The following is an 18480-nucleotide window of genomic DNA, read 5'->3' on the forward strand; positions in this document are numbered from 1 at the left end:
TTTGGTGGTTGGGCAGGAAACAGAATAGGTTCAGTTACGACACTCATGCCAAAAAAAAGCCTGCCAGCATTTTTCAGAGAAGTTCACAGTGAAATGGTGCCACCTAGGTGAGAATACATAGGGCACTGACATTCACTGTAGTGCAGAACAGTGAGAGGATAACTCGAGGTGAAGAAAATAATTGCCATGGAAACCAGAGTGTTTTAGTGATCATTGTCTGCTGCACAAAATATAAAGGTAGCATAAGCAAATGCATTAAGTGTCAAGGGATATACCACTGCAAAGCATTTAGTTCAATAAAGCTTCCTTCATTTTTGAATGTAAAAGCACAAAAAAATTAATTAAGGGTTACCCCAGTAAACAGTTAACATGTCAGCTGAACAGAAAGTCAGTATTTAGCCAGCAATTATGCAATCTGTTTGGAAGATACTTGCACAGAATTATTTAGTATAATCAAATTTGCATGGTTTGCAATAGTGATGTAAAAATGTCTCAGTTTTGCATATTTGATTGTTTGGCACCTTGCAGTATTGACTGATCTCCCTTGCTTCATCCCAAAGACAGTTGCCTTGAGAAGCTTGACACCATTCAGGACAAAGCGGCCTGCTTGACTGATGTTGTATCCACAACATCCACTCCTTTGACTTAAATATAACAAACCATAATACTAATTAAAATGCCCCAAACAAACCAAGTCACATATTGCAAAAAAATTACGAATCACTATCATGTTACAGGAAAGAATGGTTTATAAGTTCCACCCTCAATTGATTTTTTTTAATATTCTAGTCACTGGCTGGCCAGCATTTATTACCTATTCCTTCTTGTCCTTGAGAAGGTGGTGATGGTTAACTGCCTTCTTGAACAATGCAGTCCTTGTGCTGTGGGTTGACTCACGATGCTGTTAGGGAGGGAATTCCAGAATTTTGATTCAGTGACAGTGAAGAGAAGGCAATATATTTCCAAATCAGGATGGTGAGTGGTTTGGAGGGGATCTTGCAGGTGGTGGTGTTCCCATGGATCTGCTGCCCTTGTCCATCTAGATAGAAGTAGTCATGAGTTTTGAAGGTGCCGAAGAATCTTTGGTGAATTTCTGCAGCGCATCTTGTAGATAACACACACTGCTGCCACAGAGTATCAGTGATGAAGGGGGTGGATGTTTGTGGATGTGATGTCAATGAAGCAGGCTGCTTTGTCCTGGATGGTGTTAAGCTTGCGTGTTGTTGGAGCTGCACCCATCCATCACACATTCCATCACACTCCTGACTTGTGCCTTGTACATGGTAGACAGGCTTTGGGGAATCAGGTGAGTTACTCACTGCAGGATTCCTAGCCTCTGACCTGCTCTAGTAGCCACCATGTTTATGTTGAGTCCAGGTGAGTTTCTGGTCAAGTCAATGATAACCCCAAGGATGCCGGTAGTGGGGGAATTCAGTGATGGCAACACCATTGAATGTCAATGGCAGGTTGGATAGATTGTCTCATCTGTGATGGTCATTGCCTGGATATTGTTTAGATTCTGTTGCATTTGAACATGGGCTGCTTCAATATCTGAAGAGTTGAGAATGGTGCTGAACATTATGCAATCACTGGCGAACTCCCAATTCTGACCTTATGACTGAGCGGAGATTATTGATGAAGCAGCTGAAGATGGTTGGGCCGAGGACACTACCTGGAGAAACTCCTGCAGAGATGCCCCGGAGCTGAGTTGACTGACCTCCAACAACTATAACCATCTTCCTATGTGCCAGGTATGATTCCAACCAGCAGAGAGTTTACTGCCACACATCCATTGATTCCAGTTTCGCTAGTGATTGTGATTTATTTAGACTGGAATGTCATAACTATTTTAATACAATACATTTCTTATTTAAGAAACAAAAATGTTTATATTTGTTGCACGGAAGTACAAAATCAACATTTAATAAAGAATTGGATGTTCCAAACTTAAAATCACTGCCTACCTATCCCAAGCACCTAGCATACACTGCTTTTATCCACTGATTAAAAAAGGCATTAAACAGCCAAATTTTATTGAAAACAAATTGTTTAGTTCACAAAGTTTTGTAATTACAAGGATGTGCAATAACAATGCAATTAATGGAATACACTTCCACTAATATACTGACAGCCCCAAACATCTTCAACCAATGTTTAACTGTCTCTATTTCTAAAGACATCTTCAATCAGAGATGCCTAAACTTCAGTTGTCATGAGCTTTGCAGGTGTACATCCAAGTGCGCGAATATATCCCCAACCAGGGAACAGTTGTTGACATTAATAAGCCCAGATACTCCATTCTAAATTTATTGGCTGGTGAGATACTAAAAAGCAACCACTTCTAACTCTCCAAACCCACAGACAAACAGGGCAAACCAGCAAACAAGAAATAGGCATGTAAAAAGAATGGAGTTACATGGGCCTCAGGATTGGAATGCCGGGGATCAGGGTGCCATGCACCTCTTAGGTCTCAAACAGGAAAAAAATGTTTTAATTCACGCTCAAAAAAGGATTTTCTACTGAAATTGTACAATTTTTCTATTTCCTAACTCAGCATCTCTTTTGAGATATCATTTACAATACAACAAATCCCAAACAACGAATAATTCTGTGTTGTGGATCTGTCAGCTTTTAGAACAGGATTTAAACTGCTCAACTTTTAACATTGCCAGAAATAATGGAATCAGTCTGGGCTAGATTCAAATTCAACCAGGGGTAAAGGCAGCATGTTTAATTGAGGCCCTGATCACAAATTTCAGGTTACTGAACCAAAACATTCCGATTTATTTCGGATAAATAAAGCCAAATGAGTTCCCATTCTAAGGTGGAGAAGTTAGTTGGGTACTGCTATGCAAAGGGTGGCCACTTTGTGTTCGAATGCACAGGTTTGCATCAAAACTTTACAAGGAGATTCATTTTATACAATATTATTTTTTAGCCAAACAGCTTACATGATAAATAAAGTCTTCATCTGTTTCTCTCACAAAAATCACACATCTCATGCTATGCGACCTCAATATCCAGTTGTATTACGTATCTCAAACCCAAATGATTCCCTGCCAGGTTAACATGTGAGTTGATGAGTGAAACTGGGTTTATCAGTAACTCCAAACCAAATGTGAAATGGTTTAGTTTTGTACTCATGCATGCATTCCACTTCGAAAGAAAACAGTTAAAAATTCAAGACCATGAACAATTTATTCCAATTTTTCAAATTATTCACACCATTCATTTGTCAAATTTCAAGAATCTACACACTTGTATTTTATTTGGAATACAAAAATAAACACTCCACCACCATCCAGTTCTTACAACAAAATAAAACAGCCATGAAATGAAATTCTGATTTCTCACTCAAGATCATGAATAAACTCATACTTAGAAGCTTGTCACCAGATGGCATCACAATGCTTGCTTTAATTTTTGGAAAAGCCTGGAGTGCTGCACAGTTTTAAATCATATTTTCTCTTCCAGCAGAATGTGAGCAGAGACAAGAGCTGATTCACCTACTATTAAAAATCTAATCAATTGTTTTGATGTTGGGATTCAGTGTTCATAGTTCAGCCATGACAAAGATTATACTTTTCATCATGCTGTAAGTTACAGCAGTGCCTTTGATGTTGGCACAAGGTGCCAAAGATTTGAAGGTACCTTCCATTTTACAACACTTCAATTTCTCACATTAACAAGATCTACAATTTAAAAAAAAATTAGCCTCATAACTGTGCTTCAACGTAGCCCAAGGTTGTCAGTATGGTGAAGGCATTCCCTCAACAAGGCAATATCCACTGTATCAACTAAACCACACACCAATGGTCATAAAGATGATTGAACACATTTTCCATTTTGGGTGCAATTAGCAATCGGAACCTAAAATGCACTGGCTAGATTATAATTCAAATTTGATAAAAGTCATTGTCACAATCACAAACTTTGTTAAAAATTGAATTTCATTTTCTACACTTCTTTGATTGATTCACCCCAATACACTTACATGACAAGTATGAAAGAACTCTTAACTCAGCTTCATTAGCCTGTAGCAGCAGATTAATTCCTGCCAGTCAGCGTTAAGAAAAGATGGTAACCTCTCTGTCTAATGAGACCATTTATTTGCTCATGCTTCCAAACATATCCAGACAGAAAAATCAGCAGCTTATGGGCAGCTTCTTAATTTTGGATTCAATAACAATATCTTGTGTGCTACAGTGCTCACAGTAAAGTTATTGGTAACGGTACCTCATTTAATAGAAGCTTTGCTTTCCTGTCTGGGCATTTCGGGATAATAAGCATTTCAGTCAGTGACAGCAAGTACGATGACATCTGGTAACAATTTGTTAATCCGAATTAGATCTCAGTGCTAACATGCTTAAAGAAAAGTTGTTTTATTGACATGAACAGGGAGTTTCTTCTAAAACCAGACACTAGAGATAATAATGACGTAAATGAAACCAGATACTGGTGCAATGTTTTTCATATTTAGCAAAAGTTGCCTGAAATCTTCAGCTAGTCAATCATATGTCAAGTTATAAGTTACAGACAACTCAAAGCCAGAATTAAAGCCAAGTAGCTTTAACATGAGATTTATTGTTAATTTACAGCAACATACTTGAACTTACATGTCTGCATCAATGTTTTAAAGCAGGTCAAATCAATTTCCCCATTGATGTTTTGAATGGAAACATTATTTCAATGAACTATTTCACTGACTTAAAGTCAGACAACCGAACATGTAAAATAGGAGCAGAAGTAGACCATGTGGCTCCTCAAGTTCTACAAATTCAATATGATCATGACTGATGTTCGTGCTTTGAAGTCAACGTACCCATATCCTCAAATATCTTCGATTCCTGGCCTAACAGGAATCTACCCACTTCTATCTTAAAAATATAGAATGACCCTCCCTCAGCAGTTGTCAGATGTAGTTGTTTGAAAGGCATACAAAAATTAGATTAAAAAAACTCATCTTTCTGAAAGGGTGTGCCTTAAATTTAAAACCATATCAATCTAGTAAACCACCTATGAATCATCTCCAATGCATTTACATCCTTCCTTAATGAGACCAAAACTGCACATAGTATTGAAGATGTGATCTCACCAATGCTCTGTATAACCAAATATGCAGTAAAGGATAGCATACTATTAGGCCTCTTGATTATCTGCTATACCTGCATGCTAACTTTGTTACTCATGTACTAGAACACCTAAATGTATTTCCATCCCCGAAATCTGTAGTTGTTCTCCATCTCATTAATGCTCTGCTGTTTGATTTTGCCTGTCAAAGCCAATGTCACATTTTTCCCCAATATAATCAATCTGCCAGCTTTTGACTGCTCACTCAACTTTTGTTACAATTGCAATTTCTTTGTCTTCTTCACAACATACCTTCCTTCTTAGCTTGGTATCACCTGCAAATTCAACTACCATGCCTTCGCTCCTCTCAATGTCATTGATGTAAATTGTAAAAAGCTAAGGCCTCAGCAGAGGCTCCTCGAAGTGTCACATTTTTGCACTTACATTTTTAAAATCCATTTCTTAAAAATAATTGCATTTGTATTAAACTCAGACAATTATTACTTTACAAAGAATTGATCAGGGTAAAACTTGAAGCTTACAACATGTGTTAGAATCCAAAGTGAACAAAATAATGACTAAAGATGCACTGATATTACCGAAACAATTCAAGAAGCAATTGTGCAATACTGATTTGCACTTTGTAAAGCAGAATGCGTGATTATTTTTAAAGGAGTGATTTACAAGCATTCCTAGCGGTCATGCTTTTTGATCAAGAAAAGTCATGTATGTACTCAGCAGCAAGAAATGAGCACCCTGTATGGCTGGGCTTCTGGCACAGTTTTCAGATATTAATTTTGGGAAGCTTCTCTGTTTTGAAAAAAACAAACAAAACCTTCTCTAATGGAGCCCTAGATCATGAGATTTAGCAGTAGAAACTTATACATTACTGGCAAAGTTAAGCTGTACTTAGCAGCAGTGTGTTCTAAGGCAAATGCAGTTTGCTACTAAGTTTAAGAATACATTTTTAAATTTAGGAAAGGAAATTTAGGAATTTAAGAAATACTTCTTTCACACCATTGGGTACACCATACGTTTCAGAATACAGAAATGTAACTGATGCTGAAGAAAAATAATCCTCTTTCCCAACAGTCTTGCACCAGTGCTTGCCAAATGTGACCCCATTTTAAAGCTTAAAAATTGGGGTCGCTCCTTCAGTGAAAACTGGGATTAGGGGCCTGTTGGAGTAGAGGTACTACTGTTATAATTCTGACAAAGTTTCACTGCAATTTCAAGATTTCAATTCCCGAACTCCACTTTGGAAAACCCTGATCTATATATTTATAAAGCCAAGACATGCATCTTAAATGATTATTTTGTGATTTGTCTCATTTTCCTATTGCTTGAGATTGAAGGGAATTGGTTATTTATAGGCAAAAAGTAGTACAGACCAGAAAGTCAGTTTGTTGCATGTGGCTGAGGTTTGATAGTCCAATTTGGGTGCCAGTGATGTGCCAGAGGGGGGGGAAATTAAGTCAGATTTTAATCACAAAGCATCAATCTGCACCGGAAATATATGTATAGATATTCAGGAGTACAGGGCTTCCAGAGTCAAATGGCCTGCTGTCACTTATGGTCTGCCTCCAGGTACAACACCACTACCATTGTGGCAAAGTACCTTCAGACAGGAAGGAAAAAGAAACAGGATATAAGCAACCATTGCAAAATGGTGACTTTCTACTGGATTCACATCAGATATTTGCAAATAGGTTATTCAATCACCAATGCGGAATGAGAAAGCAAAATTTAGTGCAAAACCCCTATGCATGTTTTGCTGCTGCATTCTCTCACACCAGTTAAGGCCAACTCAGGCACTACTTACTGCTATCTGAGAGTCTAGATCTTTAATCACATCAGCTACTGCTGTAGGCCCAGATAATGAAGAGTTCATTGTGACATACTGCCTAAAAACAAACAGCAAGGATTAGGCCACATTTAGATTAACTGAATCTAGGACTGCAAACACTTTTCAGAAGCGTCTTAAATAACAAATTAATATTCTAAAAATTACTAGTACAGAGTAACATAAATGCAAGATTAATTCAAAGAATAAGCTTGATAATTTCTAGAATATAAACTATTGGTGTACAGTGATTCTATAATGATGATGGGATGAAGTTTTCTTTTAAGAATAGTAAAATTTCCTTAGGATTGGAAAGCCACATCTAAGTCCGGTTTCTCATTCTTCTCTCTCTATGCTCCAGAAGGAGCAAATAAAATGTCTAGCCACTATAAAGCGTTTTGCCAATTAGAAAACAAAGTAAATTAACAAATTATTTAAAACTTAAATTTGGGCTTCCCTTTCCATTTTAGATCACTCACTAACAATTGGAGCGGCACGATTGAAGATAGGGTCAGGAAACCAACATGGTCAAACAGCTTACTGATATTTACAGGAAGACCTGTCACCTGGGTGAGGCAAAGCAATACTGCTGCTGCCCAAGGTACCAAAACCCAGCAAGACTCATTCCTCTGCAATAGGAGCATGGAGACAGGGAGAGATAAAGACTATGTCTTTTATTTCCTTTATTTCTGGAATGTGGACTAGAAAGGTGCTATTTTAAACCAAGGAGACTGTTTAAGAGATGGATGCAGTTTTAAACACCATGCTTACGGGAGCACATTTTGAGTTGTACGGAATGTCACATTTTTCTCAAACTCAGAACAAAAGCAAACAGAGAGGTTCTGAACCAACAGAAAACTGCATGATAAAAAGAGCTGATGCAGGCACAATGGGCTGAACAGTGTCCCTTCTGCAAATCCCTTACTGAAGGAGAAATAAACCACCTTTGAAGATAGTGAAAGGACAAATTCCCAATTACCGAATTGACAGCATGAGTATGCAAACAACATTGCTATTAAGACAACAAACTAAAAATCATTGAAAAGAAGAAAAAGAAAACAATCATTGAATCCTGTGGTCCAGGCTGGTGCTATCAAACTGTGCTTGCCGGAGTTATTTTTTTCCTTTTCCACTCTTAATATCCATTACCTATATCTGTCTGTCTGTATGCATTGGGAGGGGCTGGGAGGTAAAATTTAGAAGGGTAGAATTTAAATTTTAGTTATAAGTTAGTAATTAACATTTCCTAATTGCCATTGGTTAAAAATACTTTGCTTATTATAAGCAGTTATTTTCTTAATTACAGAAACTTAGCAAGTGTTTTCCTTTAAACGAAGTTTATCAATCAGATAAACTGGGGATTTTGGATGGTTTGAAGAAATCTTTTCATATTTGTGACCACTCTGGGAATAGTGGAACTGGATTGCGACACAGAGTGAAAACATACAAATTCAAGTAAGCTTGAAGGCTCAATGGGCAGAACAGATAGTTCTATTCCTATTTCCTTTCTCCTGTAAAGACTATCTTTCTACTTTACATTATTTTTGATTGTAGACTAGATTAGGAAGACAGTTGTTTTAGAACAAAGGCGTAAGGAAGAAATTACTATACTAAGAAAAGGCAAGTTACTGAAACTTATTACAAGTTCTGTTTACACTATTGCTTTCAATCAGTAGGGAGAAGGTGTAAATAGATGGCAGGGTTCCAGGGCATGTATAGAAAGTGAGATTTGACTGGTAACAAGTAGCTGATTGGTTCGTTCAATTGTCATCAGGCTGACGACAATTCAGATTGGTTCCTGGGTAGGTGAACAGTTTGTGGGTTTGACCAGTATAGTGAGAAGCTGCCCTTGGACCTCTAGAATTGAAGTCTCAACAGTCTCATGAGTAAAATGCTTGAAGCTGAAAAAAATCGGTTGTTTTCTCCCACCAGTTGCTTTTAAACATATGTGAGACTTTATAATTTGTGAACTCTGCCTCCTTTGATGTAAAAGAACAGAAAGCAAAATATCACAGAACTAAAGGACTTCAGAAACAGTTGGAACCCCTCGTTGCATGGTTTTCTCAGTACATTTTCTTCTCTCCATCGATAACAACAATGTTTCTTCATTTCTGTCTATCTGTATGACATGAAAGGAGGTTTTAGAAGTAGGCTAGAGTTTTAACTATGAGAGATTTATGTTGACAGTTCAAAGCTATTGGAGTCTATTTACTGGAAATATACAGTAATTCTTGTTAAATGCAAAAACCTGGTCAATATCTTGTGTTAAACTGAGTCTGAGTCTATCAGACAGGTAAATTGGCAATTTTGCATAAATTGATAAAATTAAAATTTGGTGTCCACTCTGGGAATAGCAGAGCTTGAATACCAAGACTCTACACCCCAGTTAGTTGTAACACACATGCTCTAACACAAACTACTATCTGCTACTTTTGCTGCACTAACACCAATTTCAAATTTATGCTCATTTTTAACTTGGAGTCAGAGTCATTGAATAATACAGCATAGAAACTGGTCCATGTTGACCATGGTGCCCACTCAGCTAGTTCCAAATTGCCCACGTTTGTTCCATATCTCTCTAAACCCCTCCCATCCACATACCTATCCAAATGATTTTTTTTTTAATGTTGCTAATGTACCTGCCTTAACCACTTTCTCTGGCAGCCCATTCCATATATTCACCACTCTCTGCATGAAGTTGCCCCTCAGGTCCTTCTTAAATCTTTCCCCTCTCACTTAAACGTATGCCTTCTATTTTGCTTTCAATTCCCCATCCCTGGGAAAAAGACTACATGCATTCATCCTATCTATGCCCCTCATGATTTTATACACCTCAATATGGTCACCCCTCATTCTCCTACGTTCCAAGGAATAAAGTCCTATCCAGACCAAACTCTCCCTATAACTCCGGCCTACTAGTCCTGGCAACATTGTCATAAATCTTCTTTGTACACTTTCCAGTTTAACTATGTCTTTCCGAAAACAGGGTGACCAAACCGTACACAATGCTCCACCAATGACTCATGGCCTCACCAATGACTTATGCAACCATAACAATGTCCCAACTCCTATATCTCAATGCCTCGATCGATGAAGGCCAACATACTTTACACCTTCTTCACCACCCTGTCCACCTATGATGTCACTTTCAACAAATTATGTGCTTGTACTCCTAGGTCGCTCTGTTTCACTACACTGCTCAGGACCTTACCGTTTACTTCACAAGTCCTATCTTGGTTTGACTTTCCAAAGTGCAATACCTCTCACTTCTCTGTATTGCATTGCATTTACCAATCCTCAGCCTACTTTTCCATCTGATCAAGATCCCTCTGTAACGTATGATAACCTTCCTCGCTATAAACGATACCTCCTAATTTTGTGTCATCTGCAAACATACTAATCATGCCTTGTACATTCACATCCAGACCCCTAATGTAAATAACAAAAAACAAAGGTCCCAGCACTGACCCCTGTGGTATACCACTAGTCACAGGCCTCCAGTCCAAGAAACAACCTTCAACCATCAACCTCTACTTCCAACCATCGAGCCAATTTTGAATCCAATTACCTAGCTCTCCTTAGATCCCATTGCAACCCAACCTTCATGATTAGCCTGCCATGCGGGACTTGTCAAAGGCCTTACTAAAGTCCACATGGACAACATCCACTGCCCTACCCTCATTTATCCTCTTGGTTATCTCTTTCAAAATCTCAAAGGTTTGTCAAACATGACTTCCACGCACAAATCCATACTGACTATCCCTAATCAGACCTTGACTACCCAAATGTTGACTGATCCTGTTCCTCAGTACCATCTCCAATAACTCACCTACCACTGACGTCGGGCTCACTGGCCTAAGGTTCCTTGACTTGTCTTTGCTACTTAAACAATGGAACAACATTAGCCACCCTTCAGTCTTCTGGAGCTTCACCAGTGGCTAAAGATCAAGCAAAAATCTCTGCAACTTCTTCCCTAGCTTCCTATAACGTCCAAGGATGAACGTGATCAGGCCCAGGGAATTTAGCCACCTCAATGTACTTTAAGGTCACAAACACCTCTTCTCTCGTATTTGCATGTGGTCCAAAACATCCCTGCTCGTTTCCCTTATTTCCTTAGCATCCTCGATTCTCTATTCAGCAAACACTGAGGAGAAATATTCATAAAAAATCTGCCCCATCTCCTGCGGCTCCACACATAGATGGCCATGTTGATATTAAGGGGACCTATTCTCTCCCTGGAAAACCCTTTTACTCTTAATATAGCTATAGAATGTCTTGGGATTATCTTTAACCTTATCTGCCAGATCCATCAAACATCCTGTTTTTGCTCTCTTGTTCCTTTTCCTTCAAACAGACTCACCCAATCGATCTCTGCTAGATCTTGACTAATGGCCCCAAAATTGGCTTTGCTCCAGGTTAGCACCTTAACATGACAACTTGTCCTATCTTTTTCCATAACTAATGTTAAAACTAAGAGTGTTATGGTCACTGGACCCAAAGTGCTCTCCAACTGACACTTCAGCGGTACGGTGGCATGACGGTTAGCACTGCTGTCTCACAGCTTCAGGGACCCTGGTTTGATTCCAGCCTTGGGCAACTGTTTGTGTGGCTCTTGCACATTCTCCCCATGTCTGCGTCGGTTTCCTCCAACAATGCAAAGATGTGCAGATTAGGGTGGATTGGCCATGCTAAATTGCCCATTGTGTCCAAGGATGTGCAGGCTAGGTGGATTAACCATAGGAAATGCAGGGTTACAGGGATGGGGTAGCTCTGGGTGGAGTGCTCTTCAGAGGGTCGATGCAGACTCAATGGGCTGAACGGCCTGCTTCCACACCGTAGGGATTCTATAGTTCAGTACTTGCCGAATCTTGTTTCCTAAGAGGAGGTCCAGTACTTTGCTAAGTGCCTGTCAGTTCCCAGAAGCAAAAATTCATGAAAGAAAGGCTTGCATTTATGTAGCTATAAAATATTCCAAAACACTTCAGTCAGTTAAGTACTTTTGAAGTAGAGAAACTGTTGTAATGTAGGGAACAGGATCCAGTTTCCACACAGCAAGATCCTGCAAATAGCAACATGAAAATGGTCAGATAATTTAGTTTTGAGATTTTGATGGGAGATAAATACTATTGATGACACTGGGGATAATTTCCCTGCTCTTCTTCAAAAGCATATCAATTGGTCTTTGACATTCAGCTGAAAAAGCAGTCAAGACTTTGGTTAAAATCTCTTATACCTTCAACAATGCAGAACCGATGTCAATCTAAGTTCTGCTCAATTCTCTGGAGTGGGATGTGAACTTTCAACTCTGTGAATCTAAGGGAATTTTGCTACCCACCGACCAATGTCTTTACAAAAGGGGAGTCACACAACTCACACCATTCCCACCAGTCCATTGTTTAATAAAGGAAATAGTTTGTGTGTTTAATTACTCAGACATTGAAAATTTACTGAGATCACAGCTCAACATTTCACTTGGTAGCACAGAACTTGAATAATCTTGAAAAGAGAGCGCTGTTGAAGAAACACAAATCTGCCAAAATGCCAAACGATTGCAACAATTTATACTACAGCAGAAAAAATTGCTGACTGCTTGGGTTATGGATTTTGATTTACTGATCCATTACAATGGGGAAACCTATGAGGAAGCACAGGATCTAGGGTAACTCATACAAGGGACAGGTTTGAAAAGATACATTTTACACAGACAGATAGAAAAGACTCCAAAGTTAAAGAATACTACAGCCAGGAAAGTTCTGACCAGAGCAACAAAAGCATTACTGTCATCTTAAACATGTGTTGAACTGCAAGTTTACAACTGTGGGACCCCTGCAGCAGATTTGAGGGGACAATCTTGGCAAAAATAAGTCAGAGGCCCAAGAAATCTCAGCTCTTATTAGAATCTTTGAAATAGTTCTCAGGACAAGAGGCTGATCTTCCAACTTCTGATAAGTATCTGACTTGAATTACTGAGTATGCAAATCAAATGGGTGTGGAAAAACTGTTGAGTTAATTAGTTTGGTTTAAGCTACAAGTATCTCTGCTCACTGTATTTTTAACATTGTTAATATAATGGCTTATTTGAAGTAATGTGTAGTTACCAGTATTTATGTTCTTCAATTTTGGTGGTCAAACTCTTGTTTTGAACCATTAACCTTGTGGCTTAATTATTTAAATACTTGTTTGGTTTTTGTTGTAAAACCAACAAAACAAGTTACTTATTTTTACCAGGATCACAAAGAATGAAAGAACAAACAAAGTCTTGCATTTACACATTGTGCCCTTCATGATTAGAGTGCATCTCAAAATGCTTTTCAGCCATTAAGTGCAGTCACTGTTGTAGGAAGGTATGAGAACAAAAGAGATCATTAGAAAATAATCCCTTCCTTTGTTAATAATATTTCTTAAAAATCACCAGGGACCTTTTTTTTTACAGAAATTTCAATTTTGCACATTTAAATCTCAAATTATAGGTTTCATATAATAATTATTATTCTAACAACCAAATCATTCCTCTCTTCTGACGTGGAAGTATATTGCTTCAGCGTCGCTGGGTCAAAATCCTGGAACTCCCCCCCCCACCCCGCCAAGGGCATTGTGTGTCTACCTATATAGTACACTGAGTGCATTAGTTCAAGACAGCAGCTCACCACCACCTTCTAGGAACAGGCAATAAATGCTGGTTAGCCAGCAATACCCATATTTCATGTGTGAACATTCTTTTTAAAACTGCGATTATTTAACTCCCAACATAATCCCAGCCAAGAAAAAGGCGACTTTAAGAAAAATATATGCAATACTCAAACCACAGAATACCACCTTTGTGTGGACAGTGTGCACTTAAATGCTTACTTGGTGGGAAATCATCAGGCCTTTTCAGATTAAATCTCATTGAACAATGGAGTATACAAATTTGAAATTTGCATCTTCAAGGAGTATTTGAGAATATAAGTAAATAAGAGTTAAAAGCGTCATGAGGGAATTAAAAACACAGTTAAAACATGATTGTATTGCAACTGATCATAATGCATTAGAAAAGTATAATGAAGAAATGAAACATGCATCCCACAGGACACTAGAGACCAGTAATAATTGTAATGTCACTGATCAAGGAATCTAGAACCCTAAACTGCTCTGGGAACATGGGTCCAATATCACGATGGTTGATTGCCAAATTTGACTTCAATTTTTTTTTCAAAGGTCTGGAATTAAAAGCCATCCATTGATTGTTATTAAAACCCACCTAGTTCATTAATGTATTTAGGGAGAGGAATGTTATCCTCATCTGGTTTGGCCCACATGTAACTTCAGATTCCAAAAAAGAGATGAAAATGGACAGACAACCTGGCATTAACCTAGGCACCAGAAACAGCATTGTAAAGTCAACAGATATATTTGCCAAAGTCCTTCTCACCAACATTTGGGGGTTTGTGCTAAAGTTAGGACAGCTGTCACACAGAACAGGCCAATAACAGCCTGATAGTAATACATAATGAAATCATGCCTTACAGACAATGTTCCAGACCACACCATCAACATCCTTGACAGTTTGTGTCCACATGCAGCAAGACATGAACATCAGGCCTGGGCTGATAAGTGGCAAGCAAAATTCATGCCACACGAGTGCCAGACAATGACCTTCTCCAACAAGACAGAATCTAAAATTTTACCCCTCAACATTCAATGCAATTACCATGGCAGAAACCGCCATTATCATCAACCTGTGGGTTACAACTGAACTTGAACAGCCATATAAATACTGTGACTACAAGTACAAGTCAGAAGCTAAGAATTCTGCAGTGATTGACTCATCTCCTGCCTCCCCAATGCTGTCCACCATCTACAAGGCACTAGTAATGAACATGATGGAATACCTTCCACTGGGCCCGGATGAGTGCAGGTGCAACAACACAAGAAACTTGACACCATCCAGGACAATAACAACCTGTTTGATCTATCTTTAACATTCACTCCTTTCACCACTCATGCACAGTGACAGCAGCATGTACCATCTGCACAATGCATTGCAGTAACAAAGCGAGGCTCCTCTGACAGTTCCTTCAATCAGACAACCTCCAACACCTTGAATGACAAAGGCAACAGATACATGGGAACACCATTACCTGCAAGTTCCCCTCCAAAACTTTCACCATCCTGATCTGGAACTATACTGCTGTTAATTCGCTGTTGCTAGGTCAAAATTCTGGAACTCCCTTATTAACAGCACTGTCAGCATCCCAAAAACCCAAAGGACTGGAGTGGCTCAAGATGGTGTGTTGAACTGCCTTCTCCAGGGCAATTATGAATGGGGAATAAACATTGGCATAGCCAATGACATTCATTTCCCATCAACAGGTAAGAAAGATAAAACAACTTAGGTTAGTACTCTAATCCTGACCACCTTAAAAATTCAGCTGAGTAGATCCTGATATCTTTCACTCCTAGATTAAAGAAATTAAAGTTTTATTTTCCTGTGGGGAGTCCTTTCAATAATTCCACATCACCATTTGAAGTTCAGATTATGAGATATAGTTCAGCTAATATATTTTAAAGTTTTAATAATTATAAATTTATCTCCTTGACATTTTAGCAGGAAACACTAACAAAAATATGCTGAGACTTAACCAGAAAATGAGAAGTGTGCAGTTTTAATCTCCAAATTGCAAAAGCAATTTGACGTGTTGCAGAAAACACAGAAAAGATTTGTAATTATGTTATCGAAGCCGAAAAGCTGTTAGGAAGGACTGAACCAGCAGCAGCATCTTTTAGAAAAGAGAAGGATGAAAGGTGACCGGTTAAAGGCTTTCACAATTGTGGATGGGAATTTGATAAAATATACATGGAGAAGGTGTTCCCACTTGTGAACAGTTTAGAACTACGGCCGTAAACACAAGATGATCATTAATAAATCCAACGAAGAAGTCAGGAGAAATCTGTTCAATCAGACAGTGGTCAAGGTGATCACTATTGATGTAGCGCAGGGGTACGTGCAGCAAGAAAGGAATGCATGGATACATTCTCAGGATTAAATGAAGTAGTAGGAGGAGGAGGACCATGTGGCATTAATAATTCAGCTTAGTGGCAGTGTCCTTAACTTTGGGCCAGAAGGTCCTGGCTCAAGTCTCACCTGTCCCAGAGGTTCATAACGTAGCCAAGCAGGTTGATTAAAAATAACTGGACAAGTCGAGTTGAAGCAGGATTGTGCACAAGACTATTTATTGCCAATAATGTAAAAGCATTCATCAATTTTGTTTTTAAAAAGTGCTTCATGCACAATTAAATGACAAACCAAAATTTTAAATGAGCTCTACAGTAAGATTGAACTGAAATATCTGTAGAATGGGATACTTGAAATACTGTAATCTAGAGAGAATGAAGAATTAATAATAACGTAGGTAAATATTTCTCTCTGTATAGTGAAAAAGGCCAACATGGACAGCAATGGAAATATTGTAACCCACAATGTTTGGTAATGATGTATAATGATATAAAGAACAAAGTAAAGTTGAAATAGACTATTCAGCCCTTCAGGCATCACAATTATTTAGACATTAACACCATTCCACACAAGCCCCACATCCCTTAATCTCCTATGGAACCAAAAAAATTCTCAATCCATCCTGAATAGACTCCAGAACTCCATGGGGTGCAGAATTGCAATTATTCACAATCAACCTCTCCTGTTCTAGTGGGCAACACAGCCACATTTTAATTATTTTTTAAATTCCTTTTTTGTTTTATACGCAAATAATCCAAGGTACAAAAGATCAGAACATTATCAAAGCTATTTATACCGTTATTCAATAATCACAGAATGGAGGAGGCAACATTTGGCACACAAGATTTAATCCAAAAAAGCTGAATTGTTTACTGAACCATGAAGTTCTCAGTACATTTTACTGAGTTCAAGTGGTATTTTATAATCGTTTGAGTATTCAACATTTGTTTACTTTGAATTGTTAATGTGTGTAATTTATGTGCGGGCGAGAGTCTATGCCAGAGACAGCGAGTGAAGAGGCAGAGCAGACTGTACTTCCCTCTCTCTTTGGGCCTGGGAAACAGCTATAGAGTCAGAGTCATACAGCATAGAATCAGACCCTTTGGTTCAACTCATCCATGCTGACCAGATATCTTAAATTAATCTAGTCCCATTTGCCCCGCATCCCTCTAACCCTTCCTGTTCATATACCCATCCAGTTGCCTTTTAAACACTAATTGTACCAGCCTTCACTGCTTTGGCAGCTCATTCCACATTTGCACCACCCACTGTGTGAAAATGTTGCCCCTTTGGTCCCTTTTATATCTTTCACCTTAAACCTATTCCCTCCAGTTTTGGACTCCCCTACCCTCGGAAAAAGACCTTCGCTATTCACCCTATCCATGCCCTTCATGATTTTATAAACTATGGGCCTACATAAGAATACAGTGTATAACCGAGGTCAGCACAAACTCAGGTTTCCTCTCTGTCTGGGCAAGTGTGCATGAGTGTGCCAGTGAGAGATTGTGCGCACATGGAAGGAGTTGAGCAAGTGTAAACAGGGCAGTGCAAACTGCACTTCTCTCTCTGGAGAAGGTTCATTGGACTCAAAACTAACTGTTTTCTCCCTACAGATCCTGCTAGATCTGTTGAGTTTCTCCAGCAATTTCTGTTTTAGTGTGTTTCTTCTCACCCTCTGGGCCTCAAACAGTCTGTGAGACAGCGTGCGCAAATATAAGAAACCAGGGACAGTTTAGACACTTTTTTTTCCTCTCTCTCTCTCTCTCTCTTTCTTTCTCTTTTCCCCCCCACCCCCAGGCCTGTGTATGCAACAGAGACATAGGGAAAGTCTGAGAAAATCAGTGAATCCAGCTGCAGTATGGATCCTGCTTTTCTCTCCGTCCCTCCCTAGGCCAATGAGTGAGTCTATGACAGACTCTGAGCGAGAGACCAGGGACAATGCAGACTCTACTTCTCACTTTTGGGGCCTGCATGTGTGAGAGACACACACACCAGGGGCTTCTCTCTCTCTCCAGGCTCCGAGTCTGTGTATGAAACCAGGGGCTGTTCAGTCCCATTGCTGCCTCTCTGATCCCTTATATATGTATCTGTCTGAAAATGGGTGTCTGAGTGTAAGTGTGTCTATGAGAGACGGAATGTTAGAGTTAGAGGCTGTACAGGGTCTGCGTGGATCCCATTTCTCTCTGGGCCAGTGAGTTTGACCAGGCAAGGGTCTCTCCTCTCTCTCCGGATTTCAGTGATCCTGTGTGTCTGCAAGAAAACAGAAGCAGTGCAGACCCTACTTTTTTTCACTGTCCCCCTCGACACCTGTGGGAGAGAGATCAGGGGCTCCTCTCTCATTCCCTCTCTAGACAGAGTGAGTCTTTGTGTGCCTGTCTGGGACAGCGCTGACCAATTTCTTTCTGTCCCCTTTTCGACCTCAGTGTGAGACCAGAGATTCTGCTGTCCATGTTTCCTGGTCTGAGTGTGTCTCTCTCTCTCTCTCTCTGCCTGGGCCTGTGTGTGTGTGTGTCTCTCTCTCTCTCTCTCTCTCTCTGCCTGGGCCTGTGTGTGTGTGTCTCTCTCTCTCTCT

At 39.3% G+C, this 18480-nt stretch overlaps 1 protein-coding gene across 1 annotated transcript in view; it reads right to left on the reverse strand.

Moving 5' to 3' along the window:
* The window catches only part of taf12 (TAF12 RNA polymerase II, TATA box binding protein (TBP)-associated factor), a 43343-nt gene that overhangs the window by 19458 nt on the left and 5405 nt on the right, over positions 1 to 18480 (reverse strand). Inside the window, exons 2-4 of the mRNA XM_048612917.1 lie at positions 6889 to 6974; positions 2417 to 2469; positions 854 to 857 (exon numbers count right to left, since the gene is read on the reverse strand). Of these exons, the coding sequence (XP_048468874.1) occupies positions 854 to 857; positions 2417 to 2469; positions 6889 to 6961 (130 nt within the window). The 5' untranslated portion in view covers positions 6962 to 6974. The remainder of the gene's footprint in view (positions 1 to 853; positions 858 to 2416; positions 2470 to 6888; positions 6975 to 18480) is intronic.

The sequence above is a fragment of the Rhincodon typus genome, chromosome 27 (genome assembly GCF_021869965.1).
Source record: "Rhincodon typus isolate 14 chromosome 27, sRhiTyp1.1, whole genome shotgun sequence".
NCBI lineage: Eukaryota > Metazoa > Chordata > Chondrichthyes > Orectolobiformes > Rhincodontidae > Rhincodon > Rhincodon typus.